Below are 22554 nucleotides of genomic sequence, written 5' to 3'. Positions count from 1 at the left end.
CGATGTAGACTAGGAATAACAATTAAGGGGTGTGCATAGGTTGGAATTATGCATGCCATCTTGAATAATGTAATAATATATGGATCGGAGCATGTTTTTAGTGACCCTCAAAGGCTTCCACTACTCCATGTTGCAATTGATTATTGTCTAATATTAAAAGATATGATCATTATATGGGGGAGTGGAAGTACTTGAGGGTCCATTAAAGATAAATGTTCATGAATTTATTTAGAAAAAAAAAAATCACCCTTGTTGATTCACTACATCAAAAGCGTAAAATAGCGGCGATTTTAAAAAAATTGCTGCTAAATGAGATTTAAGTGACGGTTGATACAATGAATAAGACAATTGCTCAAAACAACTATATTTAGTGGCAGTTTGACTCAAGTCGTCGCAAAAATACTTATTAGCGACAGTTAACCTAGGGTTGCATATCAGCTACCAAATCAATAATATTTAGTTGCTGTAACCGCCGCTAATTTACAGGTTAGTCCAAGAAGAACATATAAAACATTTTGTTATCTAGTGGCGGTTTCACTAAAACCGTTGCGAAATCAAGAAGCCACTCATTTAATTTGTTCTCATTTTTTCAAACTATGTATCCACTAATAAAAATTTATTCTTCAAGTTTGTTTGAATCACTCCTATTTATCTCGTGACATTATTTTTGTATTTGTTTAATTTGAAACAAAGTCACTTTTTATGCATTTAAATATGTATATAGTGTTTTCAAAAAGGAATTATGTATTAAAAGTAATATATTTTTTAAATTACTTTTCAGCAATTATTTAACATAAAAAATTGAATAAAAATCCTTTTTTAAATTTATAGTACAATGTCACAAAATAAAAGATGCTACGAAAATTTCTTTTGTAAAACTCTAAAATAACATACTTTAAAATAATATTTCAGCTTATTTTTTTAATCATGTGCTCAAAATTGCCGTTTAAATTTCCTCTCATTCACTTGTAAAAATAAGAATACATCTTTCTATGCTAAAATAAATAAAAAATTATCTTCTAGTATAAGATCTTTTAATATTACATCTAGACATAAATTAAAAAAAAAAGTATGTAAACGTCTAAAATAAATTTATATGAATAAAACAATATTCAAGAAAACAAAAATTGAAAATTTATCTAAATTGCATCCTAGTTAACCTCACTACCTAAACATTTTTACCATAGCCAAATTTCCAATACTACTATTTTAACCATCAAAATATCACAAATAATAGATCAAAGTCTTAAAACTAAAGAGTAACAAGAAGTTCATTGCATCATCTAGGAATATTGTGTATGTGAAGATCAATTTTTTCTTGAAACATCGTATTAATCTTACAAAAAAAATACTCTATCAAATTTTATTGCCATTTGCTTGCTGGGACCAACAAATTAAATTTTTAAATGCTCCACCTACCATGCATCCTTATACAGTTGAAGGCACTCTTGGTATATAGTCTCTCCATATTTGAAAGTTGATATATGTGTTTTTAGTTTTTATTTTGGTAGACACTCAAACATTATTATTTTTATGTGAAATTAATAATTAAAAATTATCAAATAATTTAACATATTTAATTAAACTGTTATCTAACAATTTTAAATATTAATTTTGTAGGAAAACAACTGTATTTAGGAGGTTTGCTAATTATATATTTACTATCACTAATCATTCTATATATAATATGTTTATTATTCACATAGTTTAAGAAACGAGATAAATTGTCATGATTTTTACGTACAAAATTTATGTGTAGGACTGATGCCTAGCATGACGCGTTTTGACGAGTGAGTGTGGGGGGCCACCCGCTAGCACGATATTGTCCGCTTTGGCACACCAGGCCTCACGGTTTTGCTTTTGACGATAGGGATGATAGCCGAAATCCCCCACACTCACTCGTCAAAATGCGTCATGCTAGGAAGAGATATCCACATTCTTATAAAGCATGCTTTGTTCCCCTCCCCAACCGATGTGGGACCTTACAAATACTACGTTCTCCAGAACTTTAAACTCTTTTCCATTAAAAAATTAAGCTAAGGCAAAGGTCAAGGATGCTGATTATTCTTCTCAACTTACCATTTTTGTTGTTCACAAATGGCTCGTGACTCACACACTATCAATATAATCGGGTAGGTTTATACATACAATATTGTGCTCAATGATAATACTAGAAAAACAAAAAAAAAATTAAATCTACTTTATTTAGTATTTATTAATTATAGCAATAATTAATAAACGTTAAATAAGACAAATTTTAGTGGGTTTTAGCTCATTTTTTGTTTTGCTATCAAACATTTTTGTATAGTTAATAATATTCATTCTTGTTTCTTCATGTTTCCCCCTTAACTCTCTTGGATTAATGGAGAACCGTATCTTTGACATATGAAAAACTTTTGTGGTGCTTGATGTGGAATTGGATCCGTTTTAGAGTGCAGGGAACATACCCACTATTCTTTTGTCTGTATTATCCCCCTTCCTCTATATAAGGTCATTGAAGAACCATAGGTTTCACTAGGGCATAGCATGATAATTAAGAAAATTACTATATATAAATGGTTGCACTAGAGGCTTCGAAGATTCAACAAGAAATTGGCTTCTGCACCCCTCGAAGGCTTCCGCTACACCTTGTTTCAAATCAAATAATCGATATGAAGAAATATGGAGTAGCGGACTGGGCCAAGAGGGGTACACAAGACTTTATTCTTTGTTCTTGGATGTTATTCAATACTTTACCTATATTGTTGGTGACTATGCCAAGCATGCAGCGAAGCTTCATAAGGTTTATGTATGTGTTTTAATTTATTTTGTAAATATTTTATCTGCAAGTAAGCTTTATTTTCATTTTTCAGTGAGTATCGAATTCGAGAGAAATGATTTTTTTTATTTGTTTACAAGGGGGTTTAGAGCCCAAGAAAACAAAAACTAAAACTTTAAACTAGAGACTATACGGGGTAATAAAACCCCTCTACTATCATCATCAATAATGTGCCTTAACTCAGGTGGGGGAAAGTCAATGAAGTGAAATTTTGGAAAAGCTTCTAGGTTGTTCTTAGCAAGCCAATCTGCACTTCTATTGGCTTCTCTATAGACATGTTTTATATTCAACTGGCAATCTCTTTTCACGATCTGACCAATGCTTTTGACCAGAGCCTCCGGATGATTTTGGATTTTTTCCTTCTTCTGCAGAGTTTGCAGCACTGCTCTGGAATCCGGGAGAAATGGTTAGGGACATAGACCCTCATCCATCTATACCAACTTGCGTTGTTTTTTTTTTTTTTTTTTGTGTTGTTAATTGTACCATTTTTCTTCCATTTAATTGAATTAATTAAGGAAATGATTCGCTTAAACAACAAATTAATGCTGTAGTCACAAAATTATTAGGTGTCTTTATATTCTCTTTGTAATAAAATTCCAAACATACATGCAACTATATTGACATGTGATGTTCTACCAATTAATATTAACATACAACTCTATATTAGCATGTGATGATCTACTAATATTAACAATTTCTTTTATAAATTCTTCTACTCCTTGACAATTAGGGTTGCTCCATTTCCATTAATTGATCAACTAAATTGGATCCCAAAATCGTGTGAAATGTATGTGAAGCAAAACCTATTGATTGGTTGAACACTGAAGAGAGGAGACTTATATAGTTCTCAAACTCTGATGAACCGCACCCTTTAAGAAATTGTTATCAACTATTAGTAGAGCCAAATGCTCATTTTCTTTTTGATGTACTTGAAAGTCACACAAACATAAGGGATAAGATGCATCGGAATTAACTTTCTTGAATGTGTTACATATATATATATATACCGTTACTGGAAGATGTTTCTGAAAATTGTAAGGGTACAAGAATGTTAGGAGAATAGGAGGTAGGCTTTGGAGGAAACGGCACTGCAATAGTGGTCCTTCTAACATTTCTATTACTTTACTTATAATACATGGCCTATTTGTTGGGATTGTTTGAACGCACCAGACTCACCATGATTATCTTCTTTAATATCTCACCTTCTTCTTCCATGATTGAAGAATAACTTGAATGAATGTTATCTTGCACAAAATTTTCATAAATCATTTCAAGAAAGATTTTGCTAGTACGTGATTTTCTACTCTCATAATTTTTTTCTCCAATTATTTCGAGAATCAACATACTATAATTATAAATATCTTATTTGTGAGAAATTCCACCGTATTTTTTACTTAAAATTTTTAGAGCAATGTATCCAATAGTTCGTCTGACACCCAATAAAGATATTATACTCTCTTTTTTGACGTAATCTAGCTAGCCTAAAATCAGACATTTTTTAATAGAACTCTTCGTCCAAAGGAATATTTTGAGATTTGATATCGAGATGAAAAATTTTTATACTACATCCTCAATGCAAGAATTCTAATCCTTGAGCAATAGATATTCAAACAATAATTGGTATTTGGAAATCCATTTCTATTAATAAACTTATCTAGTGAACCAGCTGACATAAATTCAAACACAAGTGCCTTTTATTTTTTTTGGTAACAAAATTCCAAAAGTAAAAGTATATTGTTACATGTGATGTTCTACTGATGCTAATAACAACTTGATTCATGAATTCTTCTTCAGTACCCTTTGATTCAACAAGACGACCATCATATAAGGTTCCTTTGTACACGGTTCCAAATCCTCCTTGCCCTAATTTATGTTGGAATGACTTAGTCAATTTTTTTAATTTTTGAATAGCTGAAGTGCTTTAGTGCCAAAAAAACTAAATTTTTTCATGAAATCCTCCTGGCCATTGTGATTGAAAAAGGTTCTTACTTTCTTGGAGTAAACTTTTCTTATTAAATTAAGAAACCTTTTTCGATTATAAATAATCACAATAATTATTACAAATCTAATACATGTCGCCATTGCTAATGCACCTGCACATATGTAGAAAAATTATACATAAACATGGTGAAATTAGGGCTAGTGCAATGAAATTCTTATGAAAATACCTGCTATCCTCCAAGGAAATGGTGATATTCAGCTTCAGTTTTGGTGGAAATATAGAAACCTCTCCAGATAGGTTGTTATAAGACAAATCCAAAGACTCAAGACGAAGCAATGTTTTCAAGCTCTTAGGTATTGAATCCCTCAAATTATTTCCACTTAAATTCAAGTTCTTCAAATCTCTTAAATTAGAAAATGAAAGAGGGATCAACCCCGTTAAACTTTGCCTTGACAAATTCACAGCAACAACAACGTTCCCTTGTTGGCAATCAGTGTTGTTCCATCTCCATGAACTGGCCAACTGAATTGGACTCCCAAATGCTTGTGTAATGTCTAGCAACACCATCTCCACCATCAGATCGTGGACACAACCTGTTGGTTGGTTGGAAAGTGAAGTTCACATTCTTTCCAAACAGCAAGTTGTTCTCCAAAGAAAGTTGGTTCAATCTGGGTAGAGCCGCGAAAGAAGATGGAACCGTACCAGTTAAGAAATCGTTCTCAAGCCTCAATTCAGTCAAATACTGGAAATTAGTTAGGTGAGGATGAGGAAGGTGACCTGTGAAATTGTTATGGAGCCTGAGAAGCCTGATTTCTGGTTGCCAAGGGCTAAAATCTCCATTCCAGTTTGTGCTAAAGAGTTGGGGATTTCTCGCAATCTGGGGAAGGAAGTGAATATATCTGGTAAGGTGGAGTACATGTTAGTGAGAATGGTGGGGAAGGTCCATGGTGCAAGGTTGAAGTTGTTGCGGAGGCTGAGGAAGTAGAGGAGTTTGAGATTGGAGGGCAGTATTCCGGTGAGTGACTGTCCACCGAGTCAGATAGCGGTGACGTTGCCGTTGCCGGTGGGAAGTGTTTTTGGACCAACCATATGCTGGTGCAAGTGATGAACAACCTTAGAAGCCATTCATTAATGGCATCAAGGAATCTAATTATATAAGTTGGTTACTTTGTTCGGGGGAAGATTTTTTAATATATAGCTTTATGAACATAGAAATTCATATATCACTATGAAGCACGGACACTTCGCTGAGTTGCGGTGTCCGCATGTCGGGCACATTTTGGACACGACACTCGTCCGACACGCGTGTCTGCTGTGTCCAAACCGTGTCTTAATAAAAAATAAAAAAATTCTTCGCCGGACACGCTTGGACACACCTAAATACCATCACGTGTCAGCGTTTCCAATCTTATTCTTAACATATATTTTTGAAATAAATTTAGATATAGTATATATTATTATTTATTAAAATAAAAAATATTTTAAATATTTGATATAATTAAAATAAGAGATTAAAAATAATTAAAAAATTAATGAATATTTTAGTATCAATAAAATATCAAAATACCATTATGATTTATTTAAAAAAATACTTCATATTTTATATGTATGCGTGTCCCCGTGTCTTATAAAATTTTAAAATTCGCGTGTCAGCGTGTCCCGTGTCGGTGTCTGTCCGATAGGTTAAGGACTAATCTGTCGCGGATCTGGGCTCCATTTAATGGTCTACCACTGGCCAATGAGTTGCTGCATGCACAAAGCGAGGTTCGAACTCCCAACACTTGCTTAAGCGGACGAGTGAGCTGACCACTCGACCATCCCAAGTTGGTTCATATATCATGAGTTGTCAAAATGGCTGAGAATATCATGCTTTGTTATTTGAGCTTGTGTATGCCTATATTATTCTCTTGAGGCCGTTTAAACTGTTGGACAATATCTCCTTTTATAATATATATATATATACACGAATAATTGATTTAATAACCTAATTTTTGAATATATGTTGTAGCATAATAAGGTCACGTAGAATTTATTCTTCATGAACTTGAATGTTCCGGTGTTTCATGATAAATATATCATACGCTGCATGAAGTATATGTATATATGAGTAGGCTATTCATCATGTGCAAGAATGTCTCTTCCATTTTACCATGGATTATATTTCTTCAACAAATTAAAGAGAATGCCACAAAGTTGCATTGACATTCTAATATACAGTGTAATTGGTATCCAATAAACAGTATCATATATATAATTCAAACATCGCTTTGAAACTGCAACATTCTCTGTATACACGGAATAAGTTATCCATGGTTAGCACCTCTACCAATAAATCAGATTCTATGAACGTGTCATTTTCTTCTATCCCATGTATTCATTTCTATGGAATCTTTCTATCAAAAACATTCATCATGTGTTTTAGATAGTAAAAGAATAATTAGCAGTATCACTTCATACAAGTAGGGGTGTCCCGGATCGGATCGGATATAGCCGAAAATTCGATCCGATCCGCACAATTTCCATCGGATCGGATCGGATATGATATCCGCACTTTTTAGTGTCGAATCCGATCCGATCCGATCCGCACATTTGCGGATTGGATCGGATCGAATATCGGATATATCTGTATAATTAAACCTTCTCTTTTTAATCATATTTCTATGTAAAAGAATTCGATAAAAATATTTCTTTCATACTTTTAAACTTATTTATTCCTAAAATATTTTTAATCAAACTCTCTCTAAATAACAAAAATAAAATAATACAATATATGAATAATAATTACTAACTAAAATATACAAACAAGTAAATATAATACCAAACATATATATATTTATTTATTTTTTAATTATTATAGTGCAGATCTGCGGATCGGATACGGGGATGTAGGGCAGATATCTGCGATCCGATCAATTTGTGGATCGGATCGTATCCGCAATTTTCGGATCGGATGCGGATATTTACCGCAGATCTGCGGATACGATCCGATCGATGGACACCCCTACATACAAGTGTTATATTGTGGAGTATAGAGGTAACCTTAACTTGTCCTTTAGTTTTTCAGCAACCAAATTCCTCGTGATATGGACAATAAACTCATATGCAGTTAACTTCATGTGAAATTGATAGTTGAGAGTCGTTAAATGATTTGACATGTTTGACTAAATTGTCATCTAAGAGTTCTTGGCTATCAACTTTATACGAAGTTAACTGTACCCGAGTTTTCACCATAATTAAAAGCAAATTCATGGAAAAACGAATAATGAAGAAAATCAATAGCATAAGGCCAAGATTCGATTATTATCTCACTTTTTTTTCCCTTTTAAAGAGCAAGGCCTACCATACCATGCCTATAAATAAGAACCTATAGCTAATTATAATTCACAAGCTAAGCAATCTTCTCACATTATAGAGAGATTGACAATGTGAAAGAACTCTTCATGTTCCCTCAAAGGCTTCCAGTATTCGGTAGTATTCTTTTATAACTACTTGAATGCTGGAGGCCTTTGAAGGAGACTTGAAGATTAACTTCTTGTTATAATAAGATCAATTTCAAAGACATTCACTTTGTTAAAGTGATGATCTTTTTTGGATTAGTGTTGTGCTTTGAGTGAGGGTTGAGGAACCCTATTAAGTAATGATGCAAATCATTCATTCACACATTATTTCTCACCACAAATAAATCAAAACCCTAAATTCAAGAACTAATATGGTATCAGAGCTTGTGCTATGCTACCATGGCTTCCTTACATTATTCACAAGCTACATAAAGCATAAGACACACTCAAATTAATCAAGTTGCGTCAACAATTGAAGGTCATGATTTGCTGAATCATATCATAAGAAAAAGAATTCAAAGAAATTTATGTCACCAAGAAGAAGACTATCCTGAATTTCGAATTGCAATTGGTTGCTACAATGCCTTTTGCAACAAGAATGGTTCGTTGCGAGTTTGCACATCAGATCTGGAGAAAGGTTAGAAACTTTATCTTGCTTCGCAAATTACGGCAAAAGGCATGCAATCGAAGGCTAAGCTTTTTTAGAAAAATGGTTCATTAGTGGTTATATTATATATTTGTTTTACTTACTAAATATTTCCAATTTTCTACACCTTTTATGGGAATGATTATATCCTTTCAATTATAAAGTAGTGTTGGAAAATCCTCTATCTCTTTCAGTTATGTTTAGTTGAAGAGCCAAATTATACGATAAAAAAAAAGTAGAATAATAATACCAAGAGCTTCTAAAGTACCAATGAAGACAACAGACAGCTTGAAATACTTCAACTGTATTTCCAACAAGTAAGTACAAATGAGAGTCAATTAATAATAGATTAATGAAAAAGATATACAAAGCTATGGTTAAAGAAGCAACCTGAAATATTCAGGCTGCAAAGAATGAATCCACATGCATGGGGAAATATCCACAGATAAATTCAGTATACCAAGCTTGGTTACATATTTCTCAACCTGCAAAAACAAAATTTCCCCATCAGTAGGATTAACAGTTTTTTATGCTTTAATTTTTTTTTTCATGTACAAATGCAACATATTCAAATTACTAAATTATTAAATTGATTACTTGAAATATACGCAAAACATAATAGTTATAACATTAATTCCATAAATGCTCCTTATGCAATAGCATATGAATAAATAAATATTTACCTCATGATAATATGACAAGTCCAAGGTACAAAGATGCACATAGAAATGCAAATGATATCATCCCCCTGAAAGTGGAATGCATTACATAAAGGAATATTGATGAATAATCAAAATGAAAAGTTTTATGAATTCAAACTCATGATACTTGAATCCCATAAAATCAGATACTAAGTCCGGATTTTATTTATTATTTATATAACAAGACTCACCAAATAACTCCCCATCCAAATCCATTACAGGGGCATGGGCAAACTTCTGCAAACTTCTCAGCATCACTCGAATGAACTCTTCGAGATATTAAATCGTCATAAATATCTAGACAAGAATTGCGCACAGTCACATTATAGCAGCCATTTCAAGATATTTGTTATCATATGAAGCAAAAATACAAGAATAGACCATATAGAAGGTGCTAGAAAGTGTACCGTAAACTGAAAACAAACTGTTCATCACACCTGAAAACAAAATCATAATTAATTGATGATATATTTCACAGGAAATGGCACAACTAACTACCAGAAACAAATTCTTTTCTTTTTTTACAGGAAATGATCCAGTAAAGAGGACAAGAGCATACCGATAAAGAGAATGACATAACGAAGGATATGAACAGTAGTTTTCTCTTGCAGTACCCAAATTACAGCAATAAAGATAATGAATCCTGATGTTCATTGATCAAGAAGAACAATGTCAGAAATTGTGTCAAGATTTTTCGAATTCTTTTATTTGGAGAATATCATGAAGGCACTCACCAATGCAGAGTCCTCGTAGTGTCCACTTTTTTGACAAAGGGTGTAGGCAGGCAAAGAAAAAAGGATAAAAGTCAGGACCTAAATTATTCAAATCAATTATGTAAAAACATTTGCATTTTTGCTTTTTTGCATTTATAACACATCTTAACTCCGCCTATGTTACACTTGCGGTACATAGCCGGTCCCAAGCCCGGATAAAGGAGGAGGGTTGTGTTAGGTCTTCGGCAACCAACATAAAAATATAGCCGAACCCCCATGACATGGCATTTATAACACATCTTACATTTTTAGCAACAAAGAGCACAATAACAAGAGCAGCAATAAAGCAACCAGCAGCAATTCTCGCAGTGAGAAGATTTGTGGAAGCAAGTATCAGAGCCATCCCCCAAAATGATGAACCAAGATCTAAATACAAAACCAATCAGAAAAATAATTAATGCATCCCAAAATTGCCTAATTACACTAATAAATATTCAGCTTAGAGATTATCTACATATTTGTACATCACATAATCACATTATTTGCTCTCACTTTTCACGTATGCAATTTTGGATCAAAGTCATAGGGCATGTGGTGCTGCCACTTTCATCAGACACAATACACAAGACTATGGTCTAGTTAATTTCAAAAGATTTACCCTGTTGCATATATCATGTATTCATGTGGAACAAAGTTAAAGATTAATGTATTAACTGAAAAAGGAGGGAGAAAAGTGCATTACATCCAGCAGGCAAGATGATCCAGTATGCGCCACCTCTAGTCTGTGTTACTCCACCCTCATTTGCATGAACCTGGATTCCCTCAACCTGTTGGCATCAAACTAATGATAGGTTAGTGTGCAGAAGAGAAAGTAAAACAATCTTAGCAGCATTAACTTTTGCCACATAGTACAGTTATTTTCATTTTATTACCCTTTTCCCCTTCATAGTTCATACACATAAGGTTCATTATGATGTTTCTTTAAGAAAATTAGAAGCACGCCCTTCTGTGTTTCTGTCCCTAGAGAACTAAAATTTACTTAAACCAGATCATGCCCTACTAATATCTTTAAAAAAGGGTATTCTCTGTTTAAAATGCAACAAAATTAAATACATCATTACATGAACTTCTAAAGTTAAATATCTCCACTCAAATTAACTGGAACCATCATTGATTCAAGACATTCCTTGATTTCTTGCATTATAAAATAAAAGCCATAACATCATTGTGTGTGTGTGTGTGTGTGTGTGTTCCTTCCTATGTTGAGACAGAGACCAGAGTTGGCAACTTGTACAACAAAATGCAGTAAGCTTCGGTATTGTTAGTTATACCTTGCCACAAGTGAGAATGCAAGCAATTGCATGACTTGCTTCGTGCAAAAACACAGTGATGAGCTTGAAAGGTGTAAGTAGAAAGGTCCTCCATAGCTAAAACCACCACATCAAAGTATTAGCATAAGAAGATCAATTATACAGCTACAAACAAAAATATTGCAATAGATATGGCAATAACTATGGTTATTAGTTCCACATATATGGAAAAGAAAAAATAAACATAATATAACATTCAAGTGTATACTATATGAGACTAACCAAACTAAGGACCTCTTTTATAAATGTTCCATTTTCAAATGTCAAATCAACTCATAGTAGAGCTACCCAAATTTGACCCAGTCTAAACAGATTTGAGAAACAAGAAATTTGAAAATGATAAACGATTCCCAATACTCTTCCTCTTGGGATGCATGATTCTCTCAACTAAAAGCTTGAAAATTTTGACATGGCAAATAAAAAAGGAGTGATTTTTAATCATAAAGTACTGATAATTTAAACTAAAGTCTCTGACTTTGAGCTGAAAAGCAAGTGATCGCGCAAATTGCTAAAGTGGGGTGTGTTATCCCTTTCTGCAAAGAAGAAAGATAAGTGGTTCAAGAGAGAGAGAGAAGGTACGAACCACGAAGATAACAACGGTGAAGGCAGCAACACAAGCAATGAAGATCTTCTGATCTTTGTCACAACAGTTCTTGAGTTCCCAGTTGGGCATTGTGGATGCTCTTTCTCAGTTCAAATGAAGGAAAGGATCCAACTTTGTTGTGTCTGATTGAAGAAGAAGGAACAGCGTTTGGTGGGTGCGAAAGTTGAGGCAAAGTACAGAAAGGAAGGAAGAAAAAAAGTAGCAATCAAATCGGAATTGTTTTTGAAAAAGTAATGATAATTAAAAAGAAAACTAAAGGATTCATTGGCCTAAACGACTGCTACAACGGGAAGGTTTGCGTTGCCTGCCCCAACTCGTGAAAAGTCAACCACGTTAATGAAACAAACCCTTTTTTTCAATGACAATTCTGAGGTGGTCTCTTCCAACTATTATCGTTCGTTTGTCATTGTATGATTTTGGTATTTACAATGACTTGTTTGATCTTTTCAAGATTACTTACTAAGCAGTAATTTATTACTTTTGCAGTTGTTTTGGTTTTTATTTTCTTTTGATTTTGAAGGGTATTACTAGTATTATCTTACTTTTTAAATAAATTTGTATTTTGTTTACCAAACAGTACTTTTGATCCTTTGAACTTTTCGTTTAATTTTTCTCGAACAAATATCCTGTGTAATTATGTAAAGACCTAGTCACCTTTCGATATCTTTGTCTGTGTGACACTATCTTAATAAAGTGACTTGATCCAAACTTCCTTCAGCTTCAGCACTGATTCTACTCAAACTATTGACTTTATCATAATCACTTTTTGAGGCTGGTACCTTAAAAATGTTGTATGACTTGAATTAACATACATTGGTGAAAAATGAGTTGGCTCTATCAGTAAGGATTGGGACATGACCCTTCTTAATAAGAAATCAGTAACTACAGAGTGCTAACCACTGAGAGTTCCTATATCTTCCATGTTACCATGTACACAGTATATACATACAAATCCGAAAGGGCTTGATTGACATCGACGGATCGTCGTACGCCTTAGTCTTCATTCGGTGAACGCCGGCTATATTTTTCCCTCCTATGAGAGTGTTCAGCTCTTTCTTTCCGTTTACGAGAATGCTTCTCGGATTCAGAACTCCTGTACCGATGTTCTTTCTCAGACGACCTCCTATGATGGTAATGGCTACCCTTCTCTTCTTTTCTCTCTGAAGAGCCCCTTCTGCGTGAGTGATCTTCTTGGTGACTCGAACTCCTCCTATAATGTCCTTCCTCATCTTCTCGATAACTCGAACTCCTTCTAGAATGCCTTTCCTCATCTTCTCGGTGACTCGAACTCCTTCTATAATGCTCTTCCTCAGTGTCTGCCGAACTTTTGAGAGCATCTTCAGTCCTGTTCTTGTCCTTGGAACTCCTTCTATGAGAGCCTTCTTCCCTGTCCGAAAGGTCCCTTTCTCTTCTAGGAGGGGATGGGACCTGTATATACACATTAGCAAATGAAAGTAAGTACAGATATATTCTTACAAAATGAGAATATAAGAAACCATCTCAAGGGAATATATGCTGTAAAGTTAATAACAACACCTGAAAGCGTGACATGTATCTACCCTCAGGTGGTGGTGGGATGCCAAGCTTCTTCAATTCCTCGTATGGGATCGGCTTCCTGGTTAAAAGCAGATCATGGTTTGAGAACTAGTTTCTAAGATATTTCCAAAGAAAATAGCAGATATAATTGAGAGGACTGAATATATACAAGGGTGCACGAAATGGTTTCTCTCTTCCTCCAAAACGAAGTTGTCCTGATTCCTTCTTGCTGCTAAGGCCACCACCTGTGAGAGAAAACAGAGATATGAGATGGCTCTGGCTCAGTGAGCAGATACTACAAATACAATTTAAGGAATGAGACACTTTAACTGACCTAATCTTCTAGGAATCCATCCTGGCATCAATTGTTGCCTGTTATAATCAACTATGATTTCACAATCATCGATATAGGAATGATGAGCATCCTGCAAATGAGAAAAACATATATCAGCACAATTAACATTTCAAACAATTAAAAAACATGAGCAATTTTTTAACACGTTACAGCACCATATATGCACGTCGCATCTCTCTTTCAGTTTCGAATTCAACAAAAGCATAACCACGAGAAGCTCCTGTTACTGCAACCAAAATCAAAGTAAATCCAAATTATAAACTTGAACCCCACAGCTTGACAGATATATGGTTAAAAGAGTAATTATCAATATATGGCATTCAGTCATGAACCATAAAAACTTGGCTGTTAAAAGATGCATGATGAAATCACAATGGTAGAGGGATTGAATATTAGGATAGACTAAAGAACTATACCAATGTCCCTGACCAAGCGTAAGTTCTTCACCCGACCATACTTACTCATAACCTGAAAGACCAAAACCACATAATACATCAGACAAAAGTTCTACAAAATGAGGCAGCAAAAGAAGTGGCAATATGATCTAAATGTGCATTAGGATTATAGTCTTTTCCCTCTCTCTTTCATTTGTCCATCAATTCTGAGTTCTTAAATCGAACAAACTTTAGTCTTTAAAACTGAATTGCATCAATCTAATCTATGAAGAAATTTATATCTTCAAACAACAAGTAGTAAAAATGAGTTACTTTCATACTTTCACCAATGGATTCTTTGCTCAGAAGCACAATCAAAAATCAGAATTGAATACGTCCTTCTAATCCAATATCTTACTTCCTACTTCTCTATTCTCAAGGCAAAAACCAAATCAACATTACCTAAGTTAAAATTTAAAACATAGTTAAGACAATTCTAAAATATTCTTATGTGTAGTTTCCAGTTTCCACAAGATCAAAGTAACATCTACGCCTATTTCGTAGGCCTTGCTAACTACTAACAAAATCTAACATGGAAGATGAAAACATCATTTTGTACCCAATAAAAAAATAACAATTTAGAAAAGAGGTGAGAAAGGTGAACCTTGCGGAGAGTATCTTCAGAGGTGAGACGAGAGAGACGACCCACGAAAAGAGTGCAATAAGGGTCTCCAATAATCTTAGGATCACCGAAAGGGTCATCTGCAAAATCCAATTTTTCAACATAAAAATGAACAAAATCAAATTTTTATTCTAATTTCATCGCGGGGGAAAAAAAACAAAAAGGAGAAAAAGAAAAGAATGGAGATACAAACAGAGGCCGATAGAGGAACAGAGGTGAGCGCGATAAATGGCATTGTCGTGAGGAAGAACGTCGGTGCCGTCGATGCTGCCAGCTTGAATGGGATGATAGGAATCAGCGTAGAAAACTGAGTTCAAGTTTCTCGCTCTCATTTTCTCCATATTCTTCAAAATTGGAGATTAGAGATTGAAGAAGAAGAAGAAGAAGAAGTGGAACCTAATCTACCCTAAAACTGAAGTAGAACTCTGGAAGAGTTCAGAGAATCAGAAGTGAATGAGTGAACAACCGCCAAAATGGTGTAGCTGGATCTTTCTCTATTTCTCTCTCGTTTGCCACTTCTAACTTCTAATTTGTTTTATTATTGCCTTAAGCCCTTAATTTATATATTTTCCTTTTCTTAAAAGAATTGCTAAATGCGTGTAAAATACGAATTTTTTATTTTTAATATTGGAATGGTAGTAGTATTTTTCTTAAATGTGGATTGTTGGGGTGTTATACTTAAATGTGGGATCATTTAACTAGAGAAGCAGAAATCGGACTGACCGATTTGTGAGAAGTACACAAATCAATTCCAGGGATTTTTGAGAGGTACACAAATCGGTCCCAGGAATTTGTGTACTTCCACAGTTTTGAAAAACACCAAAAATTACCATGTTAAAGTATATCACCACTTTTACTTCCATAACAAAAAAAATTAGCCGTAAATTACATATATTTATTATGTATATTTTATATTTTTTAATTTAATTAACTAATTTAGTAATTAATATTTTGCATAAATATATTTGAACTTTTTTTATAAATAATTTATCACTCCTCCCACTAAAATTTTACTCAAATTCTTTTTCGAGAAAGACCTGTATCACAGGATGGTGTGAGAAGAGAAGTGTTTTACGTTGCTATGGGTTATACAAATCAATGTCTCCGATTTCTTTGTATTATTTTGTTTTTTTAAACAAACAATCACAATCCGATTTGTGGTTTAAAAAATAAAAAATTTTTTAATGTTGAAATCGGACCCTTCGATTTTTATTTTCAAAACTAAAAAAAAAAATTAAAAATACAAATCGGACCCTCTCATTTGATCATCACCTTTTCTATACAAAGAACTCGCATGGTCCGAACTCTTCACACTAAAAACTGAGCAAAAGCTGTCCCCACCAAAAACCCAATAATCATGCACAACACAAATGAAGTTTCTATAACAAAAAAAAAAATGAGCCAAAAAGGTAATAAAAATATTTTATTATTTTTCAAAGTTTTAATTTAGCCATGATAAAGAACCAAATACAACAAAATTTGGCATTTGAAGTTAATAGGTGGTGTAATGGCCAGAGAATGTAGCATTGGAGAAGTTAGACTTTGGAGAAGTTAGACTACTTAAAAAGTTTGTCAAAAATATTAAGAAAACAGTAATGCTATAGAGATAATAATATAAAATTATTTTATTTAACTTAATATATATAATTTTATGTATATAACATCTAAAATTACATACTTATTACATTTAATATTATGCATTTATTTCAGACGTAATTAAGGAAAGTAAGATAATACAACTTTGGGTTAATTTGAATTGGTTTTTATTGTCTACCAATCATTTTTGAAACATCAACTTCATATCTGAATCATCAAAACTGATCCAAGTTCCAACAACTAAGCATTTATTAGCAGTTCAGTGAACATCACAGGGTAAGTGAAATTTTGAAGAGAAATATAGGTTTCAAAAATTGTTCCAACAACAAAGGACTGTACATTTTGTTCAATCAAAAACTAATCAGGCTCTATTGTCTCCAGTAATTGCCGCACTACATTTAACTTTCCACACTTCTGAAACACATCCTTAAATGTATCTCTGGCAGATGGTGATAAACAAATACCCTGTTCAAGCATTGATTTTGCTTTCTCATAAGCTGCATCAAGTTGACCAATCTTACACAGCTTCTGCAGCTTTTTGTTCTCTAATTTTCTTTCCAATTTACAACACAGATCCAACTGATCATGTTCTCTCAAAAGACTGTCTACTAAATTGTAAGTGTGAAAATGTGGAATCCATCCAAATCCCAGCATTTCGGTTAACAAGTCATAAGCAACTTTCCAGTTCTTCCTCTCACCATTAGCATGGATTAAAGCTGCATAGGTCGAATTATCAGGAAGGCATCTTTTCTTGTTCATGATTTCATAGACCCTTGTAGCATCATTCAAATTACCCAACTTACACAGCATGGATATGATAGAATTGTAAACAACCAATTTCGGCTTTAAACCATGTTGCAGCATTCTCCCAAACAATTTACTAGCTTCCTCCACTCGGCGTTGTTCGCACAACGCCCTTATGACAATCGAGTATCCCTCTCCCACGCAAGTTAACTTCTTTTCCTCAGCAATCATCAAAATTTCAACAGCTTCTTCTGTCTTACCTAAGCGACAAAGCTCGGAGATAAACTTAACTACAACAAAAGAACTAGGCCACAAGCCAGATCTATGAACTGCCCTAAATACAGCAATTGCAGGCTGAATTGAACCACTATTAGTATTACTACTACATCCAACATTAGGAACCAATATAGTATAAGGTCTACGAGTATTTTTCACCCTAAGCTTCTCAACAGAACCTTCTTTAGCACTCATTGAGCACAATTCACCAATGAGTATGTTCACTGCAGATCGAGATGGAATCACACCAATCTCGTCCATTCGGCCGAAAATTTCAAGAGCAGCCTCTAATCTACCAACTTTACACAAACCAACAAGCATGTTACTACAGGAATAGGTGTCAGGAGATTCAATCCTGCGAAAAATCGAAAGCGCAAGGTCAACCATCTCCTCAGATGATTGCCTCTTGCACAGCACATAAAGCATGTTATTGTAGACAAGATTATCAGGCTTACACCTAAAAACAGTTCCCATTTCATCAAACAGTGACAATGCTTCCCTAATCCTTCCATTCCTACCTAAAAACCTGATGCAAATAGACAAAGCCTTGCAAGAAACACTACCTTGATTATGCAGTGAGACAGTCATCAACAAACACTTCATGTCATCAAAGAGCTTTCTCCTACACAAAAAATCAAGCATGTACTCGACAACAAAGTGATCAAGCTGAAACCCCATGTGGGTCCCAGCCCAAGAGAAGAAATTCAAGGTCTTGGCCCTACCCAGTTGCTTGTAACTCATCAACACCCTAAGGACAATCTTGGAATTCAAAACTCCCTTGTAGGGACCCAAAACATTATCAATGTTATCACTGTTGGAAGAGACACGGTGGCAGAGCAAAGAACAAATGGAAACAGCAAGAGAAGAAGAAGAAGAAGATGTGGTTGGTGGTGTTTTGCGTGTGGGAACAATGGAATTAGTAGATAGAATGGATTGTGGAGGAGAAGAATGAACTGAAACAGTTGCAGAGAGATTATTGAAAAGGTGACATGTAATGGAAAAACAAGCACCTCCATTTCTGTTCCTAAGAACACACAACATAATTTCTAGTATTCTACGAAGACATCACAGCTTCATTACCTCGTACTTCATTCTCTCTGTCTCTGAGGAATTGAATTTGAGGTATCATTGATTCTTTTCGCTTCTTGTGCTTGTTCTTCATTCCTCAATGCCGAACAATAGACCAAACCGATAATTGGGCTTTATTGTTGGGCCCATTTCTAAAAAGTATTAGTTTTTGCTTCTTGGGCTATAGGCCCATATATCCATATTAAAAAAAATTCTTTTCTTAAACATCCAAAAAACAAAAAGAGAAAAAGACGTAATGAATTTATGATTACTCTACAGACCCAAAAAAAAAAAAAATTATGATTACTTTTGTTTAAATTTCAAAGATTATTTTTGTTTTTAACTTTTAATCGTCTATGGTAACAAGTTTGATTTCTTTATTTGGTTGCTTAGCATCAAGAACAATGGTTAATTTCCTTTCAGGAATTTAAGATCATTAAAATAGCTATGCACTATATATATATGGCAAGAATCAAATTCTAAACCAACAGTTTTATTATATTGGAATACAATTGTATTAATATACACCAAATCAATTATCAATATGAAATGTATGTTAAAAATGAGTTAAACTATACACATATTTATACATAATATAATAATTAATTTAGTAGTTGATTTGGTGTATAAGTAATATTTTTTATTGGAATGTATGTATTATTTCATTTACTTGAATTTTTATAGTCTGTTTGGAATGCATTTGATTTGAAATCATAGATGAATTGAATTCTATTCCTTATTTTGGAATAGAAAAAAAACATGAAGTTGAATTCCGGTGAGAATTCCAATTCTCATTTTACTCCCATTTACAAATCAGACCTACTTTGGTCTGATTTCAAAATCAATTCTCACCTAAATCTCACTTAAACTGTGTAATATCAAAAATACTCCTGTCCAAATTATAATATTTCATAATCCCTTCACTTTCTTAATATTTATTGAGGGGTAAAAATGTCTTAGAAAAATAATGTAATTCATCAACAAGTTATTTTAAATAATGAAATTCAATTCTATCTCATTAAATGAGTTAGTTATTCCAAACTATCGAATTGAATTCCATTTCTTTAAAAATTTATTTTTTAATGGAATTGAATTCTAATTTCATCAGGTGTCCAAACAGGCTAACAAGTATGTAAAGCTTGTTATTTTCCTTAATTATGTGCATGTAAATGTCATAAAAATTAAAGACCTTTATATGAATTATAGCAAATAAAGCTTGTTTGTTTATTACTTGATTGGATTGCCTCTCATATCATAGGGAATTATATTAGGGCTTACGTAACTGAAACATTCTAGCAGACACCAATTGTTGTTATATGCCCCATTTGGTGCATGCTTGAAGGACATTAACTATTTTCCAAAAATTTTTAATTCAATAAGATTGGAGCTTATTGCCAATTTAGGGACCCCAAATTTATATGAATCCAATTGTGCTCTTCCTCCTATGAGCTATGCCAAGACAATCAAAGCTTTCAGATTGTGACAACTTGATTAGATGAAAGATGTAATGTTCTCAATTTTGTCTCACAATCACAAAAGATATTAATAAATAAATAATAAACATTTTGTTTTGCACTTTATTTGCATTCGGAATGATTAACATCTACCATTTAATGAGGTTTATTATCATGGAATTGGTGGTTGTTTTGCATATACTTTAGATTTCACTTTGGAGTAACACGTTTTTTTTTTTAACTAAATATAAGAGACTCGAATTCGCAACCTCTTAATTGAGTATGTGGAGACTATGTCATTTCAGTTATAATTCATTAGCAAATGGGTTATTATTATTAGTGAGAATATATAGTACAATAATATATAATTGATTGATATTCTGTAATGATTTTTTACTAATATTGGTCCATCTAAATTATTGGCACTACTATTATTGAATTTATATAATATATTGATGGTAATAAAATTTCAAATATTGTGTGAGTTTTTTTTTTTTTTTTTTTCTTTACTGAGCTTAGACTATTCCAAGGGACTTTTTTTTTTAATCACACATGCCAAGTGGCCAGAGATGAAAATGAAAATTATTTAAATTTCAAAAGGTGGGGCAAATTAAAGAAGGTGCCATTTATGTATGATGGTCCCTTCTTTTGAGTCATTGACATTGAAGTGTAAGAGAGGAAGCAACAATAATTAATTAATTAATTACTTGATTTTAACATAAGATGTGATTAGCAATGTCATGTCTTGTGTATAAATCATATGCCCGCTCAATTAAATATTTTAGAAATTTAGATTTTGTAAGATGAAAAAGCTAATAAAATGATTAAATAAAAGATTAATCACTATTAAAATTATAACTTTTAAAAATAATATATATGTCCTACTATTTTAATTATTTAAGAGTGATTAATTTTTTATTTTATTATTTTATTAATTATTTTAGAAGATATTGATCATATGAAATAATATAGAAATAATACACATGACATTTTTGTTATAATATCATTTTTCTAAAAAATTTAAGTTGATAGAAAAAGATACATAAAATGTTATATTCTCTAACACGTCTTTTTAAATAAGAGTTTTTTCTAAAAAAAATTTATAATTTTTTTTATTTGTTTTACACTATTTTTTTAGAATTTATCAATAATCAAACTCTAAATTTTTGAACATATATCATAATATTATTTTTTAAAAAAATTTAAACTAATAGAAGAAATATTCTTTAACAATTTCAACTATATATGTTCTTAGAGTAAAATTACATAATTAAACAAAGTTTGATAAAAAATAATAATAATAATAATAACTTACTGCAAAACGCGTCAAAATGGATTCAAGTGAATGATAGATTGTTAAGCAATTATTAACAAATAAATGATGATATTAACCCGAGAATCATTGTTTGAGTAACATACAGAACTATATAACATTATTACATTAATAATAATCATCATCACAACCAATAGGTACGCATTTGTATCCATTGATTTGGAAGATTCTAATAATGGCATCTTAGTTTCTATTTTGGCACATAACATCAATAATGTACATATTATGATTGATATATGTACTAATAATTATTAATTCTTTTATTATAGATTTATAGTAGGCTTGTAGTCTATATTTAATTATTTTATTTACTAATTGCAAATTTGCAATGCTGTGCTGTACAGTGTGCACACATGACACAACCAATTGAAAAGAAAACGCCAACAATAGATCCCTGTAATATAGAACTTGTCTCCAGTTTCAAACATGCATGCTCATAGACAATAATATAATTCAGGTTATTATGTTACAACATTTTTAGTTTAGTTACCCCCATGCACTTCTATTTTATATAATATATATGTAACAATAGCGGTGTTATCGGTTCGGTTTGGTTCAGTTTTGGATCAAAAATTAACCGAATCGATATGTTCGGTTTTTACAGACACACAATTGTTTGGTTTGTTGTTTTTATAACAATCGAACCGAATCGAACCGAACCAATAACGGTTTGGTTTGGTTAGTTTTTTCGATTTTTAATTCCTAATGAAAAGAATATGAATCACAATAATTAGAGGTTTAAAATAGTCAATAAATTGAAATAATAAGAGTAAAACATTGAAATGGTTAGGGGTTAAGGATTTTTGTTGTTAAGTTAAAGATTAAAATGGTTAAAACATTGAAATGTATGCATATATTCGGTTCGGTTTGGTTTTTATCAAACCAACCGAAAACCGAACCAAATCGATCGGTTTTGTCAGAAAAAATTAAAAAAAATCGATTTTTTCGGTTTTTAAGTCGGTCGTTGTAATTTTCAGTTTGATTTTGCGGTAATTTTTGGTTCG

The 22554-nt window shown here is 32.7% G+C and overlaps 4 protein-coding genes and 1 long non-coding RNA gene across 7 annotated transcripts; 1 reads left to right on the top strand and 4 right to left on the bottom strand.

Moving 5' to 3' along the window:
* The first annotated feature begins 2366 nt into the window (after window positions 1-2366).
* Window positions 2367-3487, top strand: LOC112740728 (uncharacterized). Its single transcript, XR_011881538.1, has 2 exons — window positions 2367-2788; window positions 3190-3487. It is a non-coding gene; the product is annotated as an uncharacterized lncRNA (long non-coding RNA).
* A 948-nt stretch (window positions 3488-4435) lies between these two features.
* On the bottom strand, window positions 4436-5883 carry LOC112744959 (uncharacterized). The gene is made up of 2 exons (XM_072234227.1): window positions 4987-5883; window positions 4436-4911 (listed from the first exon to the last, which is right to left on the bottom strand). Exons 1-2 carry the CDS (start codon window positions 5334-5336, stop codon window positions 4884-4886), a joined length of 378 nt encoding a protein of 125 aa, XP_072090328.1. The 5' UTR covers window positions 5337-5883; the 3' UTR covers window positions 4436-4883.
* Window positions 5884-9009: 3126 nt separating this feature from the next.
* On the bottom strand, window positions 9010-12530 carry LOC112798244 (uncharacterized). 2 transcript variants are annotated; one of them, XR_003199955.3, is made up of 11 exons: window positions 12112-12530; window positions 11490-11585; window positions 10901-10985; window positions 10463-10584; window positions 10180-10204; window positions 10005-10088; window positions 9853-9882; window positions 9637-9742; window positions 9428-9492; window positions 9135-9229; window positions 9010-9046 (listed from the first exon to the last, which is right to left on the bottom strand). XR_003199955.3 is itself a non-coding variant. In XM_025841478.3 (10 exons), exons 1-9 carry the CDS (start codon window positions 12199-12201, stop codon window positions 9429-9431), a joined length of 702 nt encoding a protein of 233 aa, XP_025697263.1. In that variant the 5' UTR covers window positions 12202-12530; the 3' UTR covers window positions 9031-9229; window position 9428. The 2 variants fall into 2 exon arrangements, 1 of the variants encoding a protein (XP_025697263.1); XM_025841478.3 differs by having other exon boundaries at window positions 9031-9229.
* A 332-nt stretch (window positions 12531-12862) lies between these two features.
* On the bottom strand, window positions 12863-15633 carry LOC112744956 (U11/U12 small nuclear ribonucleoprotein 35 kDa protein-like). 2 transcript variants are annotated; one of them, XM_072234225.1, is made up of 8 exons: window positions 15273-15633; window positions 15062-15159; window positions 14440-14491; window positions 14179-14249; window positions 14003-14093; window positions 13838-13913; window positions 13669-13747; window positions 12863-13560 (listed from the first exon to the last, which is right to left on the bottom strand). In XM_072234225.1, the coding sequence occupies exons 1-8, from the start codon at window positions 15418-15420 to the stop codon at window positions 13126-13128; spliced, it is 1050 nt and encodes a 349-aa protein (XP_072090326.1). In that variant the 5' UTR covers window positions 15421-15633; the 3' UTR covers window positions 12863-13125. The 2 variants fall into 2 exon arrangements, with proteins under 2 accessions (XP_072090326.1, XP_072090327.1); XM_072234226.1 differs by having other exon boundaries at window positions 15269-15611.
* Window positions 15634-16906: 1273 nt separating this feature from the next.
* LOC112744955 (small ribosomal subunit protein mL104 (rPPR9)-like) lies at window positions 16907-18851 on the bottom strand. The gene has a single exon (XM_072236262.1). It carries the CDS (start codon window positions 18734-18736, stop codon window positions 17033-17035), a length of 1704 nt encoding a protein of 567 aa, XP_072092363.1. The 5' UTR covers window positions 18737-18851; the 3' UTR covers window positions 16907-17032.
* Window positions 18852-22554: the final 3703 nt, after the last annotated feature.

Source organism: Arachis hypogaea, chromosome 4 (assembly GCF_003086295.3).
Source record: "Arachis hypogaea cultivar Tifrunner chromosome 4, arahy.Tifrunner.gnm2.J5K5, whole genome shotgun sequence".
Lineage (NCBI taxonomy): Eukaryota > Viridiplantae > Streptophyta > Magnoliopsida > Fabales > Fabaceae > Arachis > Arachis hypogaea.
The sequence above is the reverse complement of the archived record's forward strand: the minus strand, read 5'-3'. Positions and strand labels throughout refer to the sequence as shown.